Source organism: Corvus kubaryi, unplaced genomic scaffold, assembly GCF_017639235.1.
Source record: "Corvus kubaryi isolate FWS band 111438036 unplaced genomic scaffold, C.kubaryi_AGA036_p1.0 split3-37374, whole genome shotgun sequence".
In the NCBI taxonomy this organism is placed as follows: Eukaryota; Metazoa; Chordata; class Aves; order Passeriformes; family Corvidae; genus Corvus; species Corvus kubaryi.
Window position 1 is genome coordinate 354483 of NW_024582090.1, and position 24103 is coordinate 378585.

At 52.8% G+C, this 24103-nt stretch overlaps 2 protein-coding genes across 8 annotated transcripts in view; one reads left to right on the plus strand and one right to left on the minus strand.

Moving 5' to 3' along the window:
* The window catches only part of PPP2R2B (protein phosphatase 2 regulatory subunit Bbeta), a 66367-nt gene extending 45090 nt beyond the window's left edge, over positions 1 to 21277 (plus strand). For all 3 annotated transcript variants that reach the window (XM_042016091.1, XM_042016092.1, XM_042016093.1), the window contains 8 exons: positions 5636 to 5733; positions 7029 to 7194; positions 8533 to 8645; positions 14604 to 14781; positions 16038 to 16202; positions 18000 to 18169; positions 18712 to 18803; positions 19324 to 21277. In XM_042016091.1, the coding sequence (XP_041872025.1) occupies positions 5636 to 5733; positions 7029 to 7194; positions 8533 to 8645; positions 14604 to 14781; positions 16038 to 16202; positions 18000 to 18169; positions 18712 to 18803; positions 19324 to 19603 (1262 nt within the window). In that variant the 3' untranslated portion in view covers positions 19604 to 21277. The remainder of the gene's footprint in view (positions 1 to 5635; positions 5734 to 7028; positions 7195 to 8532; positions 8646 to 14603; positions 14782 to 16037; positions 16203 to 17999; positions 18170 to 18711; positions 18804 to 19323) is intronic.
* The window catches only part of TCERG1 (transcription elongation regulator 1), a 32149-nt gene continuing 28560 nt past the window's right edge, over positions 20515 to 24103 (minus strand). For all 5 annotated transcript variants that reach the window (XM_042016090.1, XM_042016089.1, XM_042016088.1 and 2 more), the window contains 3 exons: positions 23955 to 24038; positions 23600 to 23700; positions 20515 to 23219 (listed from right to left, as the gene is read on the minus strand). In XM_042016090.1, coding sequence (XP_041872024.1) covers positions 23018 to 23219; positions 23600 to 23700; positions 23955 to 24038 — 387 coding nt within the window. In that variant the 3' untranslated portion in view covers positions 20515 to 23017. The remainder of the gene's footprint in view (positions 23220 to 23599; positions 23701 to 23954; positions 24039 to 24103) is intronic.

Sequence of the window (24103 nt, forward strand, 5' to 3'; positions counted from 1 at the left end):
ACCTGGGAATCCTCCTTGAGAGGCTGAAGGTTGTGCTGCGTTATTCAGTTGTAATTCTTAAGTTTGTATCCTTCTCAAAACCCCTTTCTGAGCTCGGGGTCCATCTCCTACCATGGTGTGGTAGGAGGCAGAGATTGTGGGGTGCACTGAGACTTCCACAGGGGATCTATGGGTGGGTTTGTGCTCTGGCTCTCACGTTACCAGACATTCCCTTCATAAGCCTCTTAATTTTTCATTACCTCTTTGTACTTTCTTTATCCACCTGAGGGGTTTCAGATGTAGGTTTTGTTCTCAAATAACAGGACCTGTTGGTGTCCCACTTGCTTTCTCCCTTGTGGCCAAGCAGCAGTCAGGGAGTGGGCATTGTGCTGTGGCTTGGTTGTGCTCCCCGTCGGGGGCCACATCTCCGTCTCCTTGGCAAACCCCTGCATCCATCACTCTCTTCAGGGCTCTGGTGGGGAGAGGAGGGACACGGTTGTGGTGAGTTATTATCCCACACTTATCAGTATTAAAGTCGATTTGGCAACTCATAGCCTGGGATTTGAATGATCTAAATCCTTTCTTTGGCAGCCTGGTTTGCTGTTATTTATGGTGCTTCCCAATTTATTATCATCTGCAGTTGGAGGCTTTGTGTGTGGTGCTGTCCACTGAGTGATTTATACACATGATAAAGAGAGCAGGGCGTCCAGAGCCGTGGTCCCGAGACCCCTCACAACCCTCCTGTCCCCTGGCACCAGCCCCGGTGGGCAGAGCTGAGCGGGCAGGGGCACAGCAGCGAGTCAAGGGCAGGGGGTCAGGGGCTGCCCAAGTAGGGCAGAGTTCTACCTGGGGAAGGAATCGTCTCGATGGTGTCATCAGGACAGCTCCTGGGCCTGGGTGTGGGTGTGGGAGAGTGAGCAACAGAGCTGTGGGAGGGTCTGGAGCACAGGTATGATGAGGAGCAGCTGAGGGAGCTGGGGAAGGGGCTCAGCCTGGAGAAAAGGAGGCTCAGGGGGGATCTTCTGGCTCTCCACAGCTCCCAGGGAGGGCTCAGCCAGGTGGGGTTTGGGCTCTGCTCCCAGGGAGCAAGGGGCAGGACAAGAGGAAATGGCTTCAGGTTGCACTAGGGGAAGTTTAGGTTGGATATTAGGAAAAATTCCTTCCCTGAAAGGGCTGACCAGCCCTGGCACAGGCTGCAGTGAGGGAGTCACCATCCTTGAAGGGATGTAACAGATGTGTAGATGTGGCACTTGGGGACATGGGTTAGTGGTGACCTTGACAGTGCTGGGGGAATGGTTGGACTCAGTTTTAGAGGGCTTTTCCAACATAAATAATTCCATGATTCTGTGTGGTCACAGACCTTCCTCTCACTTCTTACCCCAAAGGAGGCATGTTCCACTGTGAAAGCAGGCAGGAGGCAGAGCCCCTGGGAGGGCTGGGGGGCATCCCTCTGCCCAGTGGGTTTGAGTCCAGGGATGTCTCTGCCACCATGGAGTGGCTGTACTGCTGTGGCCTGGGCCTCACGGGCTGGACCAGGGGTGTCATCCTGTGTGCATCAGGGCCACATGCTCCTGGCACAGGTGTTGGGACACGTGTGGTGTCCTGTGGCTTCCCCACCAGGACAGGCAGTACCAGGGCCCTCTTGCATGGAGATGCTGCTGAAGCTGGAGCAGATGGGATGTGCCAGGAGCAGGGATGAGGTGCCTGGGATGCTCTGGGAGCAAGGACAAGATGCCTGGGATGCTCTGGGAACAGGGATGATGTGCCTGGGAGGCTCCAGGGGCTGCCCATCAGGCTGCTCCAGGGATCCAGGTCTCAGCACTGACTGCAGCTTCCCTAGTTTATCTTCTTTCTTTTTAATAACAGATTCATTCCCTGTTCCTGGCAGAGAACATGCCTTCCTCCACGCTGGGAGAGGGGGAGGGGGGTGTGTTGTAAATTTCCCATTTTTCTGATAAAACTGTATCTCTACGGCGGAAATCAAATCCCATCTTTGATATTTTTAGCATGAGAGCGTGAAGGCACAGAGATGCTGAGGGAAGGGAGGATGGGAGGGGAGGGAGGATGGCGGGCTGGGTCTCCATGGAAACTGTTTGCTTTAAATTCCCGCATTGGGGCACTGAGCACGTAGGAGGTGATGAAGGAAATGAAAAAACAAAAAATAGGGAAGGTTTTTTCCTTTCTGTTGTCACAAGGTTCCTTGCTGAAGGAACCTTAGAAGAAATGGGCATAAATTATTGATCATCTCAGCATGAATACATGTGCATTTCCATTAATAACCACCCTGTCATGTCTCTCGAGGGCAGCAGGTGGGGTGTGCAGCAGCCATGACTGACCTCTGGTTTGTTCAGAGACACCTTTGGAAAGGAGCTGGTGCCACTCTGTTCTCCTGAACTGTTACCTCCATGGGACTCCTCCATTTCCCCTCTGGATGTTCTTCTGTGCCAGGCTGCTGTTACTGCCCGGAGACACCAGAGAAAAGAGCCAGTGCCCAGACCATGGGTGCTGGGGGAATGACGCTTCTGTCAGCTGCAGTGGATTTGGGCTTGGGTTGGATACTTCTGCTCAGAAGAGGTTTTTTTAATATTTAGGGCATTTTTTTTTAACATATGAAAGGTGTTGTTAGCCAGGCTCTATTGTTATCCTTGTCTGAAGTCCTGATGATGGGCATGAGTAAACAGAAGGTCTGGGAGGATCTGTGGACCTGAAACCCCCTTCTCTGGGTGCAGTGTAAATGGGTGGCCGGGCTGGGGTGGCATGAAGGTCTCTGTGGTGCCTGGCTCTGGTGTCTCAGACCACAGCCCTGCTCACAGAGTGATGCATTAGATCATGTCTAAAAAATGGCTCACTGCAGCACACAAAGTTATTTTTAATTCATTGAAAAGGGAATGACCTAAAACTGGCAGCTGGTGATGGAGAGGATTAAATAGAGCAAAACAGGTACATTTTCAACTGAGTAATTTTAGAAGGAAGCAGCATGTCTCATTATGAGGTGCACATTAGCACTGCCTGGCCATAGCCACTGAGTCCCTCAGCTGCTGCTGGAGCAGCTGTTCCAAGCCTGTTCCCCGTGCATTATCCCCATGACACCTCGGTGACACCAGGCTCAGCCCATGATACCGCAGCGATGCTCTCCAGGGTGGGGGGCACCTGCTGCAGGAATGAAAACCTCTGTGTGAGCCAGGGCTGAGCTGGAGCTGCTGAGCCAGAGCTGGTGCCAAACATAGAATTTCAGTGCTTGAAGTGCTTGCTCTGGCTCCTGTCAGCAGCTGTGGTTGCAGTTCCCCGTGGGAACGGGAGGCTGCTTTGGTTTAGCTTCCCAGGGATGTGTTTGTTCTCGTGTGCGTCACACCCAACGGCCATTCCATGAAATTGCAGCTTGCGTTCTGCTTCTGCAGGACTGTCACAGGCTGTAGTGAGGTGGACAGGTTCCAGCAGCACGGATGGAATTTGCTCTGTCCCAGTGTCCCTCCCCAGCCTCTAACAGGTGTTAAAAATGCCTGTCCTGCCCCTTGGGAGGAATTTTCTGAATGTGGTGGTTGTGGAACCTTGCTAAATGGGAATGATACTTAAGCAATTGTTCAGACCCAAACAAGAGAGAAGAGCAGGTGATCTGAAGAAGTTCAGAATCCATTCCATAACTTCAGCTCCAAAAGACTGACATCTCTGCTGGGTGCTGCCCACGCCCGGCTGCAGACCACCCCACTGGTGTGAGCCAGAGTGGAGCTCAGCCCCTCTGCAGCACTCCTCAGCCTTCCTGAGTGTTGGCAGCAGATGGTTAAACCCTTCCTGGCACTGTGTACCAGCCATGATGTCCACAAGGCATACGGGTTCCATGTGAAGGAATGAAGTGTTTTGCCTTGGAGCTCTCCAGCTCAGTGCCAGCCAGTCTAGCCATGTATGCCTGTGAGCCCTGGTGTGTGTGGTGAACAGTGGTGTGTGTTTTGGTGAGTGCCGCACAACTGCCAGGATGGGTTGTCTGTTCTGACTCTCAAATCCGCCTGGAGTCTCTTGCTTAGCTGAGATGCTGTCCGGGGCACAGAGGTGTAGTTTTGGGGGAGCCCGTGGCTGTGTGAGGGGGCTCTGAGGTGCCCTGTCTGGGAGATGCCACAGCACGGGGTGTGCGTTTGGTGCATGCTGTCTAGGCTGGTGTCCTGGAAGACAGACCCTCAGTGGTGTTCTGAGCCGCACCAGGAGCCTGGGACAATCGCTGCATTTTGTCTTTTCTCATTTGCTGAGGTAACTTTCTAGTCTGTATCTAGGGATACAGGGAGGGATAAAACTCATGGGGAGGAAGAGGGGCAACTCAAGTTATGTGTTTCCGAGGCTTTCTCTGCGGGTACACACCAGAGCTCCGAGCCAGGAAGAAGCACAGCAGTGCTCGGAGGGCTCCGAGGTGCCCGCAGCCCGGGCAGTGCCATGGCCTGCGTGCGCAGCGCCGGGGTCTGCCCCTTCCCGGAGCTCCTGAGGCTGCAGCCCTGGGCCGCAACCCTGTCAGTCCTGGTGCTGCAGGAGTGAGAAGGGCAGGGAATGCAAATGGCAGGAGTGAGCCGGCAGCTGCTATGGCCAAGTGCTGTTCATCGCAGAATCCATCCTGCTCCCAGTGCTGAGGCTCCAAGGCTGCAGTCATTCTTCCAGTTCCCCAGCTTTGTGCTGGTGGACTGTGGCTCCCCAGGCAGTGGGTGAGCACCAGTTGGGCAGTAATTGCCGTGGAATTAACCTCTGACATTCTTCTAAAAATAGGCCAAATAAATCCAATCATTAGCAGCTCCTGCCTGCGTTGCCTCAAGGGTAAACACTGCAGATTAAAGCGTTTGCAGTTACAGGTCCCTGTGTGTCCCCTGGCTTCTCCTGCCACTGAGAACCCTGGAGATGGCACCCTGGTTTGTGGGGAAGGGGAGTGGTGCAAGTGCAGTGGCTTTTCAGCTGATGGAGGGCTGAAAGGCATCATTTTAATTTACGTTGGCAGGCAATGGGAGATTCAGCAATGGGCAGAGGAAAGCAGAAATGTAGATGTGGTCACCTGAGCTGTTCTGCCTGGGGAGCTCAGGGAGAGAGGACGAAGGGGCCTTAATTTGTCTGTGCCCTCTCCTCTGAGGGTGAAGGCAAACCACCACCCCAGGCAGGAGGTGACACAAGGGCCGGGTGGGAGCAAGATCTGCCCATCAGCCAGGTGCTGAGATGAGGTGCTGGGGGCACCATTGGCACCAAGCCATCCCCAGGTCCCAGGAATTGATCGTGTCACCCCAAGTGGTGCAGGCAACTCCCCAAGGCACGAGGGTGTGCAGTGCCATGCTGTGCCATGCGGTGCCATGCCATACTGTACTGCCCAGCCCTGTGCCCCTGCTGCTGACAGTGGTCCTCAGGCTGCATTTAGCACAGGCACAGTACCTGGAAATCCCACTGGGACCGGTGTTGGGGCACAGGCCAGGGCAGGGGGGCAGGAACACCAGGCAGGTCTGGGCTCATGGCCACATAGTTCTGAAATGCCAGGCCTGTTTAGTGTTAGAGACAATAGAAAACCAGGGATTTATGGAGTTGCCACAGGGTACAGAGCACCGACGAGGCACGTAGCTGTATGGAGAATGGTGCTTTCTGGATGCCTGTGGAAGTCAGGCTGCAGTTACTTAAATTGTCTTTGTCTTCTTTTTACCAGCTGACATCATCTCCACAGTTGAGTTCAACCACACTGGAGAGTTACTGGCAACAGGGGACAAGGGGGGCCGCGTTGTAATATTTCAGCGTGAGCAGGAGGTAAGTGCCAGTGAATGCAAAATGCCCATTTTATCCTTTTAAGTGAAGTGTCCTGCTGTTCCCTAATCCGCCTGCGTCACTCTTAAGCTCAGGGCTCTCCTGGCACACTACGAGCTGAAAAGCAACTATTAACATCAGCAGGGCCAGATTTTCTCCTGGCAAACACCTTCCAAACATCGCATTTTCTGCATTCTTCTGCTCCAAGTGTAACAGGGATCAGGCAGCACATCTGAGTGTGTGGCAAGTGCCCGTCTCGGGGATGACACCACCCCAAGAGCCCCTCATACCACCAAAATTCTGGAAAGTGTAGGTGGATACAACAATTACATTTCCCTTCCAAAACTTTGCCCAGGAAATGCTAGCAAATGCTTTGCTGGAAGCTGAAAGTTGTGCCTGCCAGAGAAGCGTGTGTTTGGCCCTCAGCCCTTGACATGGCCCTGCGCTGGTGGGCAGCCGGCCAGCCTGGCTGGGGGAGCTGTACCAGCTCTTGCCACCTGGGATGGTCCTCGCCATTTCCGAAGCTGTCCCAGTTAGCTGCTCTGGCCTGGCCTGAGTCAGCGGGACTGTGCACCTGCCCTCAGCTGCGCTGGAAGGGATGCATCACACCTGGGCATGAGATGTGTCACAGTTCGATGATGGTTAAAGCTTTAAAAATATCTCTACATATGCTGAAGAGAACTCAGTAGTTAACCATCACATGTATATACACTTCATCAGCCTTTCCAGCACTATTTCATTTCTCCTTTTCCTCTCATTTCATTATTCTACTGCTTTTCTTGAACTTTAAGCCTCCAGCATTGCTCCAAATGTATCCACGTAGCTCCTGCTCAAGGGATGTGTGGGGCTCCACCCATCCACCCAAACCAAGGCTGGGTGGATGTACCTGTAGCTGCTGCCAGCAGCTCTTCTGTGGCTGAGTTCAGCACCTGGCAGGAGCTGGCACTCAGTCCCAGCTGTTCACCAGGGACAGACAGTGGGGTGGGATCCTTTCCTGCTACATTCCCTCTCTGTTTCTACTCCATTCCCTCTCCATTTCTTCTCCATTCCCACTGTGTTCCCGTTCCATTCCCTCTCCATTCTCACTGTTTCTGCTTCATTCCCTCTCATTCCCATTCTGTTTCCACTCCATTCCCTCTCCATTTCGTCTCCATTCCTACTCCATTCCCACCGAGCACACCAGGAGTATTGTCAGAAGAGGCTGTGCCTGGGCGTTCAGCCCTGCACTCACCATCACAAACCCCAGAGGGCCCTGAGCCAGGTGCCAACACCTTCAGCTCCTCCCTGTCCCTCCGCAGAGCAAGAACCAGCCCCACCGCAGGGGAGAGTACAATGTCTACAGCACCTTCCAGAGCCACGAGCCAGAGTTCGATTACCTGAAGAGCCTGGAGATTGAGGAGAAGATCAATAAGATACGATGGCTGCCGCAGCAGAACGCGGCGTATTTCCTGCTCTCCACCAATGGTACGTGGCAATGCCGCCCCACTGCTCCAGGCCCCTGGGCTCCCACCACCAGGCATAGTCTGCTCTGTGGTGTTTCTTTGGGGAATATTTGTTGAAAACCCTCCCTGCAGGGTAACACAGGTGTCTTGGGGGAATTGGTCTGGCAGAGCTCAATCCCTGTGCACCAGGTGTATTTCTTGGCAGCCCTTTCCTTCAAGGGAGAGAGGGAGGCTTCTTCCCTGCCAACAACTTAAATTTTTTATTCTCAGGATCCTGGTAGTTTTTTGGCTTTGTTTTTTTTTTAATATAAACTGCAGGTGTTTTGGTTCAATTTGCAGTTGTGTTCAGCTCAGCAGTTCCATGTTATGTTCTGATAAATATCATGAGGATCTAGGAATATTACTTGGGATGAATGGGACCTTAAGATGGATGTGACTTAATTACTTCAGGGGAAAAGGAGGGGTCTAATTATCTTCCATAACCAACTTACTTTGTGTTATAGAATTGACTCTATTGATCATTGTAATAAAATTCAAAGACTTATTAAACTCATTTGGGGGAGAATCATTGAAATGCAATGAAGATTAATTATACAGCATAATGTTCTGTTAATTGAGTTTTTAAATAGTTTTTTGATTAACAGGGATATTACCCTTCCTTTTGGGGGGTGCTCCATATGCAGGCAGGTTATCAAAACAATTAGTTTGGAAGTACTCCCGGGTTATGCTGTTTCTTTTTGTTCTTACTGTTACACTAACATTTCGTATTGAACCCCCCCTCAATAGAGCATGTTAATAAAAACAAAATTAATTGGCACTGCTTTGGAGTTGCTGTGTAAGAGAAAAAATGAAGATGGATGATGGGGTTTTGTATGAAACCTGGTGGAAGTGATGATAAACTATGGATGGAGTCCCTGCCAGGAGGGAGCGAAGAAAACACCATTATTCAGAATAACCCCACGTGTTCCTGGTGTTCTTTCTCCGGGGCTCTGTGGCACAGGGGGGTGGGGTGCTGGGAGGAGACAGGGAGCTGCGGGGGGTGGGAGCTGCCTTCAGTCCTGGTGAGTGCTGGGCTCTGCACAGTTCTGGAAGGGGAATGTCAGCATGACTCTGGGTGAGCTACAGACACCCTGTCGTGTCTTTTGGGGCATGTCCAAGGCCAGTGTGCCCTGCACATCTTTGCTCCTCTGCAGGGCTGTGCAGCAGCAGCTTGCTGTGGGGACAGGTACATCTATCACCACTTCCAGCACATGGCATTGGGGGACACAGGAGATTTTTCCAGCCGGTGTGGCCTTGGCATGTCCATCAGCGGGTGGCTCAGGGAGCAGCCACCATGATGCTCTCCTCTCTCCTCACTCAGATAAGACTGTGAAGCTATGGAAGGTCAGCGAGCGGGACAAGAGACCGGAGGGATACAACCTCAAGGATGAGGATGGCCGTCTCCGAGACCCCTCCATGATCACCATGCTGCGGGTGAGTGTGGGGGGACCATGGCGGCTGAGGAGCCGTTCCCTGCAGGACTTGGATGAACATTGCTGCTGGTGTCACCTGTGTGCCATGGGACCTGAAATGCCATCCTGCCGTGGTCAGTTGATGTCAGAGGGCATCCTTGTGGCAGAGGCCGGTGCTATGACTGGTGCATGGGCATGGGAGAGGATTGGGGAGCTGCCGTGGATGCCCGGGCTGGGCTGATGCTGGGCAGACGTGCTGCCAGCGCCGCATTGTCTCGTGTCTGGTACCCCAGTGCCACAGTGTGCTGTGCTGCCCCACGGGCTGTGCCCATCCCAGTGAGGAGGCAGGGCAGAAGCTCTCCCTTCTTGGAGCATTCCCACATGCAGCTGCTGCTGTAGGAGCAGAAGTACTTCATCCAAATGAGTTTTCCTCTTGGTCATGACACTAATCAGACCAGACCAGCTTGTAATTTATTAACACCCTGTCAGAATTTGCATTTTGAGTACTTGTGCGTTTTATATTTATACATATGAAATTGTTACTATGATTGTCCTTGCCTCACTTGGTGGGTCCCAGTTCCATTGTGCATGAAGCCGTTGAGAACCCTGGGCAGGAGGTTAATTCTTGTTACTGTACAGGGTTGCTCCTGGTGACTGGCAGCATTTTTCTTTACGGAGCAGGAGACCATTTATTTCATGTAGATATGTATCTGCTGTTAACGTTTCAGGCAGCATATCCAGCCTAACATGCTGTTACCTGACAGCCCGTTGGAGAGGTTTGCTTGGCATCTGGCTGTCAGAGCTGGGGCTGTCAGCCCTCAGCAGGCTGGGAGGGAGGATTTGGAAATGCAGCAGTGTTAAGGGTGTTATCCCAGGTAGTGCTTCCTTCTCTAGTCAAACACACCGGGAAGGCCCTGGGGTTTCTTTCCCCCCTGTAGAAATTCGTACTAAAAAATCAGAGAACTGGACACAGTTGGAGTCTACTCACTGCCTTGAAAGTTTCAGCCTTTGTTTTACTCTCAGCCCATCCACTCCTGGTAGCAGCTCAGTGCTGTGTGGCTGGAGGAGTCAGCTGCTGTTCGGTGTTTGCCACTGCACTGGGATCAGGTGCTGCCATTCCTGCTCCTGGCGAGCAGCCCAGCAGAGGCGCAGGGCACTGGGAGGTTAAACATGCTCTAAGTGCTCAGTGTTATGCTTATTGGTATCTGCTGTGCAGTGCCTGTGGTCCCTGAGGACAGAAGATTGAGGAGTCTTCCACCAGCCCCATTTGATCAAATGTTTTGATGATTTTACTTAGACAGATATTTACATAGCTGTAACCATTTTGCTGCAGCTTGGTGTAAATCTGATGTGTAATTGTCCTGTGATGGTTGTGCTTTAAATTAAAGCCACATCCATCCATGGTTTTAATTTTCAACCACAGACAAGTGAAAAAGGGTTTTAAATGCACCTTGCTGCCATAATTTCTCACCCATTTGGCTTAATGGTTTAAATGCACTTGATGAGCATCATCCTCTGAGGAATTTCTAACCCACATAGTGCAAAAGGAATATTTAACTCTGCTCAGGCTGTGTAGCAAGGTGTTTACTGTCGTTAGAAGAGCTCTGCTGATTTGAATTGCCCCCAGTCTAATAGCTGCAGCCCTGTGACCTTGTGTAACAGCCTCGGTGTGCCCCCGAGTACCACTTGCTGTACCTGTGCCATGGGACGTATGTAGGAGATCATTAACACAAGTAATATCCAGGGCTTAAACCTTTTCAGAGAGAGGACGTGTTTGCTTTGGTCCTTCACAGCACGGGTCAGTCTGGGGTGACACCCCAGGCGCGCCCTGCCATGGAGCCAGTGGGCACCGGGTGCTGTGGGAGGGTGCAGTGGGCAGGGCCGTTGTGTGCATGCTTCTTCGTGTTTGTAGCTGTCACAGAGCCCTCTCTTAAGAGCTGCCACTTCACTTTCTCAATTCCAGCAAATTCCATCATAAATCCTGGTTTGTATCTCCCATTTTGCTGAAGCACTCAGATTTCTTGGCCCCTGTGCACAGTTTCCCAGGGAGGCTGTGCTGTGCCCCATTGCATCTGATTCCCCTGACAGCAGCCCCAGAGTGGCTGTGATGGGAGATACCTCGGAGGAGGTCTGCTGTGCTGCTGCTGCCTTTCTGCCTCAGCAAAGAGATTTGCCTCTTTTCCTTGTATATGTTCTGCCAGAGCATTTCAGTGACAAGGCAGGGACAAGAGATGGAGGCAACAGCTCCGTCAGCTGCATGGACAAGCAGTGAGGCAGCGGCTTTGTCCTCCTGCAGGAAGGTCCCTTTTGCATGTCACAGGGCAGGTCAAATGTGACAAAATGTGAGCAGTGTGAAGTTGTCAGTCTGTCATGAAAATCGTGCTTGGTGCTCATTTCCTCTGCAAAATACTAATCTTGAGGTGGCATTGGGCAGTCACAGAATGTACCTTATGTAGGTAGGAAACAAATGCTGGGGAGTGTGCCTGGAGGAGCTCAGCTGCTGGAGGAGCTCAGCTGCTGGGGCAGGTGGAAAACTCACTGGATTTATCCCTGAGTGCTTGCTCTGCTCCCTGATTTGCCAGGGACCGGATTACAGTTTCCTTCTTGGAGACTCAGGGCTGGGGTCAATCCGAGCTTCATCTTGACTAATCCCACTTGGCCAAATCCTGTGCGAGGCTGCAGAGCGCGCTGAGCACTGGCCATGCTGGTGGGGAGCAGGGGACTGGGCTGGGGGAGCAGGGCTGCGCGGTCGCCCACTGCACTGGCCCGGCGCTGCTGCTGTGCTGGCCCGGCGCTGCCGCGGTTCAGCTCTCACCAGAGGGGGATGCGTGTCCTGCTGTGGATGCAGGAGCGAGGAAAGCTCTCCCCATGTGCCAATTCAGAGCCTGGCTGGTCAAGGTGAGCGCAGTGGTACCCATGAGCAGGTCGCAGGGTAAGCTGCCTGCAGCCGGTTCTGCCACACCTGTCAGGTAACCACAGAGCTGTGGCTGCAGCTGGTCACCCTGGCAAGGTGGGGATTGGTAGACACCTAATGGATTATTTATTGGGATTTCTTATGGCCACTGCTCTGGCTCAGGTTGGGATTTCAGCGTAAGTCCAGTGCAGTCCATCGTGCCCAGAGGGTTTCCATGGAGGTAACTGGCAGCAAAATCTTCCTCTCCACTGCACAGAAATGTGTGAGTGGTCCCAGTGCAGTCAGCCCTGTCATATTCACACCCTTTGGGACTTTCTGGCCTCTGGTGTATCCTGTGAGGATTCCCCATCATTGCTTTCACCTTGCGTGCCGGTGGTTGGGTCCCATCCTGCTGTAGGGCTGTATGAGAGTTCCATGTCCCCACCTGACCTCCAGTAAGGGGCAGCTCAAACCTGGCATGTGTGGGCCATGGGCTTTGGGAGGTTTGTGGCTGTGCCATCCCAGGAGCTGAGTCTTTGGTCCTTTCCCCCATGGATTGACCTGTGTTTTGCTGATGCTGCTGCCATGTGGCACTTCTGGGCAGAAGGTGAGGCATTCCTGAGAAACACTGAATCTCTGTGATTCCACAGGCCACATCCGTCATGGCACTGTGAATGACATGGACAGCTCGGCCACGTAGAGCTTTTCTGCAGGGAGCAGTTGGTGACAGCCAACTTGACAGACAATGAGGGGAAGCCTGATGGGGGTGGGGGCACTTACTGACACCATGTCCCCTGCACTGTGGACCTTCACTCAGGACTGGAAGGTGGCAGGAGGACACGCAGTGGCAGTGGTGGGAAGGGGCTGGGACATGCCATCTCTCTCCACCCCAGCCATCGAGAAAATGAGTTTTACAGCTCAAGAAAGGGTTAGTGTCTCATTAATTCAGGATAGGGGGAGCCTTCACCAGACACAGGGAGAGGAATCAAGTGTCATGTGTGCTCGGAGTGAGTGGGATGTCTTCTGCCGGGGGTACCTGCTAAAAGCAGGAATCAAAATTAAGCCTCACTTTGTTTTAAATGAAAAGTGACTGGCATTGCCCCCCTTCCTGAAAACAGAAAGTACTTGAATTTATTGATGTTTCATTTTCTTTGACAGTCTTTTTGTGTACTTGATGCGCTTTGTTACACTGAGTTATCATTTAATAATGGGTGTGTGTGACACCAGAGCCTGCCCTGAGGTGGGCTCTGGAGCTGGAGCAGGGATGTGCAAGGAGGTCTCTGCTGTTCAGGATTGCTGTGGCACTGCTGGTTGAGCTGGGTGGGTTGGGCAGATGCTGACTTGGCCTGTGCCTGCTTCAAAAAAACACAGGACCCAGTTCCAGCTGCTGTCACATTGCCCCATTTGTTGGTGTCTCCACTATGGCTGAGGCCTGGCTGGGCAGCTGCTCCCCTTGGCTGTCCCGAGCCAGGGTCCCCTGTGCTGCAGGATCCCCATGCTGCTATTGGGGAACAAGCTCACCATCTGCTCCCAGAAAATTCCTGACTGCTCCTGCCTCAAAGTTTCAGTGTTTTCAGGGTTAAATCCTCATTGCCGATACCCTTAAGCAGAAGCTTGCAGCATGTGGGCAGGCTGGTTTCCATATTTCAGTGCAGATTCTTGCCACTGGAGCAGATAAAAATCCCTGCTTTATAAACCCATTCATGGATAACCAGGTTTGTCCCTCTTGTGGTGTTTTACCTGGTGATGGGCCAAGTCCCAGACATAAAAAAGTCTCCTCGGGATTTGGCTCTGAAGTAATGTGTGGAGAATGTTCTCGATTTAAGAGTTTGTCATAGCTCAGTGGTTGTGAGTGACTGCCTTGTAGGAGTGAGTAGGGAATCGTGCTGGGGCACCGGGAGCTGCAAGCTCCATGGTGCTGCTGTCAGCCCGGATTGCCCAGACTGGGGACAGGAACTAGCCCAGGGTCTGACCGCGAGCTGTGCTGGGCAGGGTCATCTCGCTGAGCAGAATCCCCTGCCCCAGCCCTTGCTGTGCTTGTTTCCATGCCCAGCCAGGCCCAGCGTAGTCACTGAACCCTTTCTCTTTGCACAGCCATCGTGTTCCGACGGTCGGACTGACAGCCAGTCCCTGTGGTCCCCGAGCGAGGCGCGAGCTGCTGTCCCCAGTCCCCAGCTGGCTGAGCAGAACTGTCAGCGCAAACGATGCATCATTGGCTGTGTCAGGTGGAATTAGCGGGCAGGCTCGTCACATTAGGCTCAGGCTCTGAGCTGGCAGCACCAGTGCTCTCGTGTCACTCGAGCTGGCTGTCACTCCCATCGCCACCTCTGCAGCCGTGGGAAATCTCTTCAGGCAGCACACAGATAATACAAGTAATGAAGTAGCTGGAGGGAGCAGCTCACTGGCAAGCAGGAGCATGGACTGACACATTCCTGGTGTATTAAGTTGCCTTCAGAGCACTGTGTCCAAAGTTGTTACCGACCCCACTCTTCACACACATGGTCCCCACTGCATTTCCCCATCCCCGATTGGTTATGCTGATCTGTCTAAAGGCAAACACCCACAGCTCTGTTCCTGGTCCTTCCTTCTGTCCCTGCCTGTGTGTTCCTCGCTCTGTCCCTTCTCATCTCTTACCTCCATCACTTTGCTATGAGGCAAATGCAAAAAAGTTTAAAGAAAAAATGTGCTTACTTGGCTCTCTCAAAAAATCTATTAATGTCAGAAATGCTCCAGGAATTTCAGATCCTGGCTAACAGTGACAAAATAAGGCAAAGAGGTTTTTTGGTTGTTTTTTTGTTTCAAAGCTAGAACAGTTGCTGCAGCAAGATCAGAACCTACTGGGCTCTTACTGCTTCACTGTGCTCTAACCATCCTGGAGCCTCTCTCAAAATTAGATGGCTTTTGGGTCTGCTTGTCCTCCTGTCATAGACTTGGGAAGGCATTAGGTTTCCCTGGAGAGAGCCTGTTAGGAGTGGGTGGGTAGAAGCACCGGCAGCCAGAGCTCTGTGAGACCCTGTGAGGGCATCCCCCCATGCCAGGTGCTGGACCCCGTCCCTGGGTGCCGACGCTCTGCTCCTCATCCCACAGGTGCCCGTGCTTCGGCCCATGGACCTGATGGTGGAGGCCACTCCGCGGAGGGTGTTCGCCAACGCACACACCTACCACATCAACTCCATCTCCGTCAACAGCGACTATGAGACCTACATGTCAGCGGATGACCTGAGGATAAACCTGTGGAATTTCGAAATCACAAATCAAAGTTTTAGTATCCTTTGGTGTGTGTGGTTCTGGGGACGGCCGTGGGTCCCAGTGAGGTGCTTCCCAAGGGAAGCGGCAGGGCCGTGTCCATGCCCATGGGGATGGGGACAGAGCGGGCAGTGCAGCAGCTGGCTTAGCCCCCCACCCGGTTGTGGTGCCTCGGTACAGGAGCTTCCCCCTCTGGCAAGGCTGGCAGGGGTTCAGGAGTACGAAATAATGCTGTCTGCTGGGCACCTGACTGCAGAGTGCTGGAGGTCCCCAGTCCCACGGGTCATTATCAAGGCACTGCCCTCTCATCTCTGCCTGTGCTCCTGGTGGGATGCCAGGCTGTGTCCAGAGATGCATCCAGCAGTCACATGGAGCCACTCCCTCCACGGCACAGGGCTCAGCTGGCATTGCCACCACTGCTGCTGTCACCCGATGTGTGGGTGACACATTTCTGAATTTGCCTGCAGGGTCTGGTGGGGCAGGGAGAGGGAGGGGGATGTGCAGGTGATAGAAGAGACAGATGCCTTAGGGGAGATGGAAGCACTAATGGTGCGGCCCCGTTACACCCTGCAGCGGGTGACAGGCTGCCAGTCACCACTCTACAAATGAGGTTGTGACAGTCAGCCTTGTAACAGCCACATCGGAAATAATAACACAGGGCACAAATCATTGGTGATATTTATATGGTGTTTCCTGTTGAGAAATCCCTGGGGCATTGTTTAGGCAGATGGGGAGGATTTTGGCAGTCACAGGCATGTGGTTGTGGGAGCTCTGAGTGGCTGCAGGAGAGTAGGGCTGTGGTGCCTGCTTATTTTCAAGGATGAGGGTGAGGAGCACTAAATCTGTGTCAAACCGCAGGGAATTCACATGGCTTGAGGGACTTGGGAGTTTTCTGTTGGTTGTTGTGCCCTGGGCTTTGGTACCGTTGCTGTTTTCAGTGTGGTTACTCACCATGCCACAATGTTGCACTAAAAGGCATTTACTGAGGCCTGGGGTGGGTGGGCAGATCAGGTCTCATGCCCCGCAGAGGGTCTTCCAGCTGTGGTACCAGAGCTGGGGTTCCCAGCTTAGCAGAAGACATGCGGAATGTTGGCTTTCCCCTGTGCTGCTGTGAGCTGGTCCCGCTCCGTGCTGCGGTTTTGCGCACGGTGGTGGTGCCTGCCCAGGACACACGGTTTGCAGGGGGTGAGGGGAAGCCCCGGTGCCCAGAGACATCAGCAGGAGGGGCGCAGGGTCTGGGCTGGGCTGTATGGGCTCCTTGACCAGCCCTGCCAGACATCGTGGACATCAAGCCGGCCAACATGGAGGAGCTGACAGAGGTGATCACGGCTGCTGAGTTCCACCCGCACCACTGCAACACCTTCGTGTACAGCAGCAGCAAGGGCACCATCCGCCTGTGCGACATGCGCACCGCTGCCCTCTGCGACCGCCACGCCAAGTGTGAGTGTGGCCGCCACGGGCCCCCTGGGTTAAAAAAGAACAAAAAAGGGAGTATGGAGACCTGCCTGGGCTTGGGTCTGCCCTAGTACCTTGTCCCCTTCTCCCCCTGGTGTGCCAGGCTGCGGTCCCCATGGCCACTGACCCTCACACACCTCTGCCTGTCCCCGAGAGGAGCACCTTCCCCTGAGTCTTGGCCCCACACCTTTGGGGGAGCAGGTTAAAACCACCACAGTGATATTTTGGGTCCAAGGGGTCGTGCGGATGTCGATGTGCAGCCACTGCTGAGCTGTCAGTGCTGGAGACAGACTCAGAGGCAATGATGTGGGATTACAGAAGCAGCTGATAATGCTAGCAAAAGCAATCCTGTTTGGAAAGGATATGGAAAAGTGAGGAAAAGCCCTGTTGGGGTTCTGCAGTTATTTCCTCATAGCAAAAAGCTTTGGGCTTTCCACTTGTTTTTTTGAAGAGCCACTTGTGATTGTACCTGCCAAGCTCCTGAACTGCAGGCTCAAGGCACAGCCCACTTCCCCCAGGACCTGTTCCTCTTCCTCCTTGCCCTGCTGTCTGCGGTGCTGCAGTGCTGCTGGACGGTTGTTTTTTGCTGAAAGCATCTTCAGCTTTGGGTAGACATAAGCTGCTGTGGTCAGGTAACGGAGAGCTGCAGCTTCACCCTCTGACATTGCAGGAGTGTCCCTACCACAGTCCGTCCTCCCTGTACGTGTCTGACAGTGCTGCCTTTGGATGAACCCCAGCCACGCTGCTGATCCACGGGCACGAGGCAGAAAGGCCAGCAGCCCCTGAGCAGCAGGATCATCCCACAGACAGTGCAGCCTTTCAGGCCATCTCAGGGTTCAGTCTGCTCCCCTTGGAGAGGGAGCTGGGAAGGAAGGAAGGAAGGAGGGAGCTGGCAGAGGCAGCTGGTACGGGCAGGGCAGCACCCGCTCAGTGCCAGAGAAAGTAGGTTTGTTGTGTAAGAGAGAATTAGTGCTCAGAAATCCTTTCCGTGAGCTCAGCAGCCCAGATCTGCTTCTGCAGCAGGAGCAAAGCCACACAAAAGCCTTCAGCCCAAAGCAAAAATAGTTGCCCCAAGCTCCTGCCCTGCCCGGCCACTGGCTTTGGTTCACAGACGCACTCAGGGACTGAGCAGCACCAGCTGTGTGTGTGGGCTGTGACCCCCACCCTGGCATCTCCTCTGTGTCTGCGTGCTGGGACCCTGGTCATGGCACTGCCTGTGTGCTGGGACCCCAGTGCCAGCAGAGCCCCTGCTGCTGCCAGTGCAAGGACCCAGAAGGGTCCACACATCCCACAGTGGAGCAGGTGGCCATGGCCTTGCTGCCCATTCCCAGAGGCACCCAGTGATGGAGCCCTCACAAGGAGACCAGTGCCTCATTACTGACCTGTTAAGAGCAACAGAGACACATCCTGGGTTCAGCCGCTTTCTGGCTGCCTGAGGTCTTTATTTTTTTTGTTGCTATCACTTTTTCTATTGAAAAAGCCTCCAGGTTTCTGCCAGTGATGAACGGCTGCAGCTCTGGGTCCTGCTGTGGGCAGTGCCTTTTCTGCATTGTAGAGATAATGTCTGAAGTGCCCATATAAATTTTTCCCACTGTACTGGAGCCCCAGGGCTTGGTGAGGGGTTGATAAACCTAAGCACAGGTGGGTGCTGGGTATGGCACTGTGTGAGTGCTCCCTCCCAGAAGCTTCCTGTGGTGCTGGGACAGGGTGGCAGGTGCCTGGCTGAGATCAGAGAGCTGCTGCCTCAGCTAATACTGGGGCTTGTTGTTTACTTCTGCACAGTTTTTGAAGAGCCTGAAGACCCAAGTAACCGGTCATTTTTTTCTGAGATCATCTCCTCAATCTCTGATGTCAAATTCAGCCACAGTGGAAGGTACATCATGACCCGGGACTACCTCACTGTCAAGGTGTGGGACTTGAACATGGAGAACCGGCCCATTGAGACCTACCAGGTGAGTGTGGCACAGCCAGGTGCATGCAGCAGTGGGGCACCCACTGAGTTCCTTCTTGAGCCACACTCTGGGCCAGTGGCAGGAGCGGTGGGTATGCACCTGATGTGTGGGAGCTTTAATGCCGGTAGATGGTGGAAAGCAAACAGTTGTTAAATGTGGGCTTGAGTGGCCTGGTGAGTTGTCACCATGGCCCCTGGCTGGGGGTGGGTGAGGAGAGGAAGCTCAGGTGCTGGCAGCTGGGAGAGCCAGGGGGGAGGCCTTGTGCAGAGCAGTAGCCCTGTCACTGTCACCCTTTGCCAGGGAATGTCCCGTGGCGCTGCCTGTGGTGCCCAAGCCATGTGCAGAGTGCGTCTGGAGGTGCTTGGAGAAGAATGGCAGCTGTGGGCACAGGATGCCAGGCAGTGCCCAGGGCTGCCAGCTTGGCTGTGGCAAGTGTGGGGCTGGGCTGCGTGTGCCAGCCCCCAGTGAACCAGGCTGAGTCTGCCGGTCCCAGGGTTGTGCTGGTCAGTGTGGGGGCCTCATCCTGTCCCTCCCACTGGCAGGTCCACGACTACCTGCGGAGCAAGCTCTGCTCGCTCTACGAGAACGACTGCATCTTTGACAAGTTCGAGTGCGTCTGGAACGGGTCTGACAGGTGAGCATGTGGCGGCGTGGCTGCGTTCAGCCCAGGGATGCTTGCTTTGATTTGGCCCAAGGGGTCCCAGGGCCCCTTGGCAGCCCATTCCCTGGCCTTTGGCTGGGTGTGGGGTCTGGAGAGGTGCAGCAGGGACCATCCACACCTGCAGCCTCTACACAGGTGGGGACGTCTGAGGGTCCCGCTCTCTCCTGGACAGAATCAGTTCCGCCTCTCTGTCACCCACAGCTGGAGGAAGGTGGTAATGGGTTTAGCTCCAGATTGCCAAAATCTGGGGATAATGAGTATCCAGGTGTGACTCGTACCAAGCTGGGAGGCAGGAAGTGTGTAAGCCCCTGGCAGGGCTGTCCTGGCTTTTTGTCTGAGCTGTCAGAGTGAGCTGACAAGGCGCAACTAGGCCTGAGACAAATTCCAACGCTTACCCCAATCTCATTATGCCTCTGAATGTTCAGTCTGCCTCTGGTCACCAGCAGTTTGCCTCTGAAAAGGTGTGAAAATCATCTGCCCTTCCCTGTTGCAGTGTCATCATGACCGGCTCCTACAACAACTTCTTCCGCATGTTCGACCGCAACACCAAGCGCGATGTGACGCTGGAGGCATCGCGGGAGAACAGCAAACCCCGTGCCATCCTCAAACCTCGCAAGGTCTGCGTGGGTGGAAAGCGCAGGAAAGACGAGATCAGCGTGGACAGTCTGGACTTTAGCAAAAAGATCCTGCACACAGCTTGGCACCCCTCCGAGAACATCATCGCTGTGGCAGCCACGAACAACCTGTACATATTCCAGGACAAGGTTAACTAGGAGGACCAGGTGTTCTTTAGGAGTCTCATGTACTGATACCAGTAAACACACAGTTTCAACTGTTCCTTTTCTTTCTTTCTTTTTCTCTTTCTTTCTTTCTTTCTTTGTTTTCCTTTCCCTCCTGTTCTTTGTTCAGTTCCTGCTCTGCAGATTGCGGTTGTGCAGAGGAGCACTGGGGCACCCCGGCCCAGGGGCCACTGGGGGCACCCCCCAGACACCAGATTTACATGGGGAGAGCTGAGACTTCTTGCAGGGCAGTGTGAGGATGTCAGGCCTGGCTGTCCCATGTCCCCAGGCAGTGACCCTCTGCCGCTGGCTGAGGGGGTGATGGGGAGGGAGCTGTCGGCTGGGGAAGGGATTGACGGGGTAACACACCGTGGCCTCTGGCCAGCTCTGGTGGCAGTGGTCCCACTCCAGTTGCTTTAAACCTGATCCCAGAAATATTCCACCTGTTGTGTTGAAGATTGGAATGTTGCCTCCCTTTGCCATTTTCCACATTTGTCTTTTTATTACAATTATTTTGTGTTTCACCAACAGAGACAGCAAAACCAAACAAAACAGAAAAGTTCAGTTTTGCAATGGACAAGCTTAAGGGGGGGGATGTGCTGCACCCCCAGACATGTCTGCTCCAGCCGGGTTGCCCCCCCAACCCCCAGAACCCTCCTGAGGATTTGGCTTTGTAGATACTGTGGTGCCTTCTTTGGTATATGAAATACCTTTATAAACGATGCTTCCGACCTGCATTGATCGCAAACCAAACCAACCCTGGGCTCTGCTGCAGTTCTGGGCTTTGCTTTGGTCATTTTCCTCGTTCTGTTGTGAGCTCTTGCATGTCGTGACTGACTGTCTCTCTCTCTCTTTCTCTCTCTCTTTTTTAATTAATTTATTTATTTATTCAATTTTTTTAAAGATAAAGTAAAAGTTGCTAATTTATGACCTAAAAAAGAATCCAACTGTATATTGCTGTTAGCCCCTGACAGCGTCAGAGAGAGGCTGTCTGCAGTCCTACATTATAATAACAATGATAATCATAATAAAACCAGTAACTCTTTGCATGGCGAGGCTGCCTCTTTCTACTGTACAGATTGGTCAGGTCCCTCTTTACTTGAGCAACTGTTCAATAAAAAAAAGATTGACTGGATTTTCTGTAAATCTGAAAACAGCTCCTGCAGCAAGAAGCAAATGAAGTCAATTACAAAATTAAACACCGTCACTTTGGCAGTGGCTCCACAAGGGTGACCCTGTTGCCATCCCTCCCGTGGGGGCAGCCGGCACCCCCAGCACCCAAGGCCTTCAGGGACACGAGTCACCGAGGGCCAGGTATCCCCTGGGACAGCCTCTCTGCGGGCACCATGAGGATCACGGCATGTCCCAACCAGGGATAGGAACTGCTACACACCCACAGAGCTCACGGACTGCGCGGAAAACCAGGAGCTGGTTGGAGGCAGGGGCCCCCCGCGCCACTTTCGGAGGAGCCATCCCAAAGGAAGAACAAAGTGCACTGGCTTACAGATTTATTCCAAGGGATGGCTTTCAGGAGTAACTTTTTTTTTAAATGAAATGGTAAAATAAAATAGCAAGAGTAAATGAACCATTTTATAAGAAAATGCTCTTTTTTGGTTCTGTAAGGAAAGCCTGCGCTGCGGTGTCAGAAGTAAAGTTGTCCCAAACGTGTGTGTGTGGAGTCCATGGCTGTTGTGCCTCTCGCGCGCAGGGGACGGTGCCTCTGCAGTGTCTAAAGGCTCTTGGGCTGAGGGTGGCTGCCAGGGCTCTGCTGATGAGGGGGATCCCCAAGACCCCAGGGATTCTGGGTCCCTCTGAGGGCCCGGAACAGGAACAATGGGGCGCTGTGTAATGTGGGAGTGGGAGCACTTGCAGGTCCCCCACTGCACAGGACAAACCTCGGTACTTGATAACAGCCCTGGAAGGAGCTGCCGGCCCCTCCCCGGTCACTGCCCTCATTCTGGGCTGCTGCTGGTCATGAATTTAAACAGCAGCCCTTAATTAGCAGCTGCCCAAGAGGGGAGAGACACTTGCCCTGACTTTAGGGTGTGCATTGTCACTAGGAGCACCACAGAGCACCACATTCCACTGTCAGCAGCACAAGTTCCCCCTGGGCTGTCTCAATTTTTGTCAAACAACCCCTCTCGATGCTCAGCCTGCAAGTCCTGGCCCTGGCCACCAACACCAACTGCTGACAAGAAATCACTCGTCAGGGTGGGGAAGGGGTCTGTTCCTCCTCTCAGAGCAAGAGAGACATGGAACCACAAGCAGCAGAAAGCAGCTGGCTCTGAAAACCCCACCAGCTCATGTTTAAGCAACAGACAAAAGAACTAAACTGGAAAATCATTCTGCTCGCCCCGCTTGCCCACATGCTGACCCCACACTGCTCAGAGGCACAGGCCCTGTTCTGCCAAACACAGCCAAGAATGTAGGCAGTATCACTTCAGTCGTTTGCTTTACTCATAAATTCACAAGTCCAACAAAATCCAACAGAAATTGGGATTAGGCCTGTACAATCCATATATAAAAAGGGTTGGTTTATTGTAGTTCAAATACATAAACTGAACAATCCCAACATTTCAAAATTAAACTTTAGAAACACAAGTTTAACATTCAAAACAGGAGTATAGTTTACAAGAATTGCCCAGAGGGGGTATGCACAGTCTAACCCAGAAGTATGTAAAGATCACTTTATCGTAAATAAAAATGTGTTTATACAACCGTCCTGGCCTGCTCGGTCACCTCTGGGATTTCCAGCTTCGAGCAAAACTCATTAGACAGAACTTCACTTGGGCAGAGCAACCTGACTGCTGCAAATTGATGGCTGTGGAGGAACAGAGCAGCCTGTGAATAAACCTGGTTTGGTCTCCAAGTCCCTGTTCTCCACTCAGCTCTAACAGATTTAGTTCCATTCCCAAGGGTGGAGGCAGAGAACTGGGACTGGTGTTTCCAGAGCAGGCTGTCAGTGATCAGAGATTTAAGCTACCAGAGGCGTGTCACCTCCTCAGCCACGGACTGCGGGAACCAGAAGGCAGCTGGTGGCACACATAGGACACGCTCAAACCACATGAGCACCCTTGGGACTCACATGTAGGACACTGCTGAGAGGAAAGCCCCAGGCACCAGACACCCACACCTCACACACACCGCCCCGAGACCCACAGTCACCAAACAGCCCACACCCTGGGATTTGTCAGTCATGCTCCAATTAACTCATAAATATGTTTAATGTGGGTTTTTGTTGGTGGTGGTTTTCCCCCCAGAGATCATTTTATGTTCACTAATGCTGCTTCTGCCTCTGCTCCTCAGATGTTTGAATATATTCACGGCAATGGATGTGTGTAACCTGACAGATGGCTCATGCAAGCGTTTGGATTTAACAGACACCCTTGGATTAGGAGCATTCCGGAACTATTTCGTTGTTCTCCGCGTGGGCTCGGAGGCGGTGGGGGGCGGGGGAGGCCCACGCCGGTCCAGGTCATCCACGTAGGACACGATGAGCTTGCGCCGCTCCTCGGGCACGCAGTCCAGCACCAGGTACCGCTTGTCGTTCTGCAGGATCTTCTCTACATCCTTCAGGTGCTGATCGGACTCCTGGATCAGCTTTTTGGATCTGAAAGCAAGTGTGAGAATTACCAGTGGAGCAGGGTGGAGGCGGGGAGCCCCGGAACCCCCTCGGCCTCGGGCACGCTGCCCCACTGTAAGGAAGCACAGGGAGCCAAGGGACAGGACAGCCAGAGAAGGGTGCAGGGACTTGGCATCTTCTGAGCTAGAAAGATGTCATGTTAGGTTGGGACTGGGCATGTAACAGTGCTCTGGGCACAGAAAACACAGGCTCCTTGCCTACACTTGGCTGTGTAAATTAAGCACCACGAAAGAATTGAGTAACTTAGACATCAACTTGTGCTAGGAAAAAACAGACATCAGTTTGCTGCTGTTTGAACGGCAAAGCACAATAAAAGCCAAGTCCTGCACTAGCATCACACTCCCCACCTGTAAGTGATGAATTTGGTCTCCTTGAGCAGCGTCCGGAAGTCGGCTTTGGCAGTGATGTATTTGTCTCGGATGTATTCCTCAAACTCTCTTTGCTTTTTCTGAAAGGTGAAAGATAAACATGAACCACTGAATGCAGCTCCAGTACTTCCTGCAAGTGAACACACTCTACACCAGCAATAATTACATGTTAATTTTACTTTTCCTTGCCTTATACATTTTTAATTTTTTAAAAATTATATTTAACTATTAGCGCCATGTCCACACAGAGCTGAACCCACTGCAGCAGCCACCAACTCACTTCTCTGTACCTGCACCAGACTGGAAGTTGGCAAGAGCAATATAAACCACTTACCCTGTCACTTGAAGAGAATTTAATGCACCTTGGATCTTCTTTAATGATTTTTTTCACTTCCTTCCATGTTGATGTTAAAGTTATCTTTCAAAAGAAGCAAAAATAGTTAAATTAAAAATAATTTAAATTCTAAGAATATGGAATGCAAA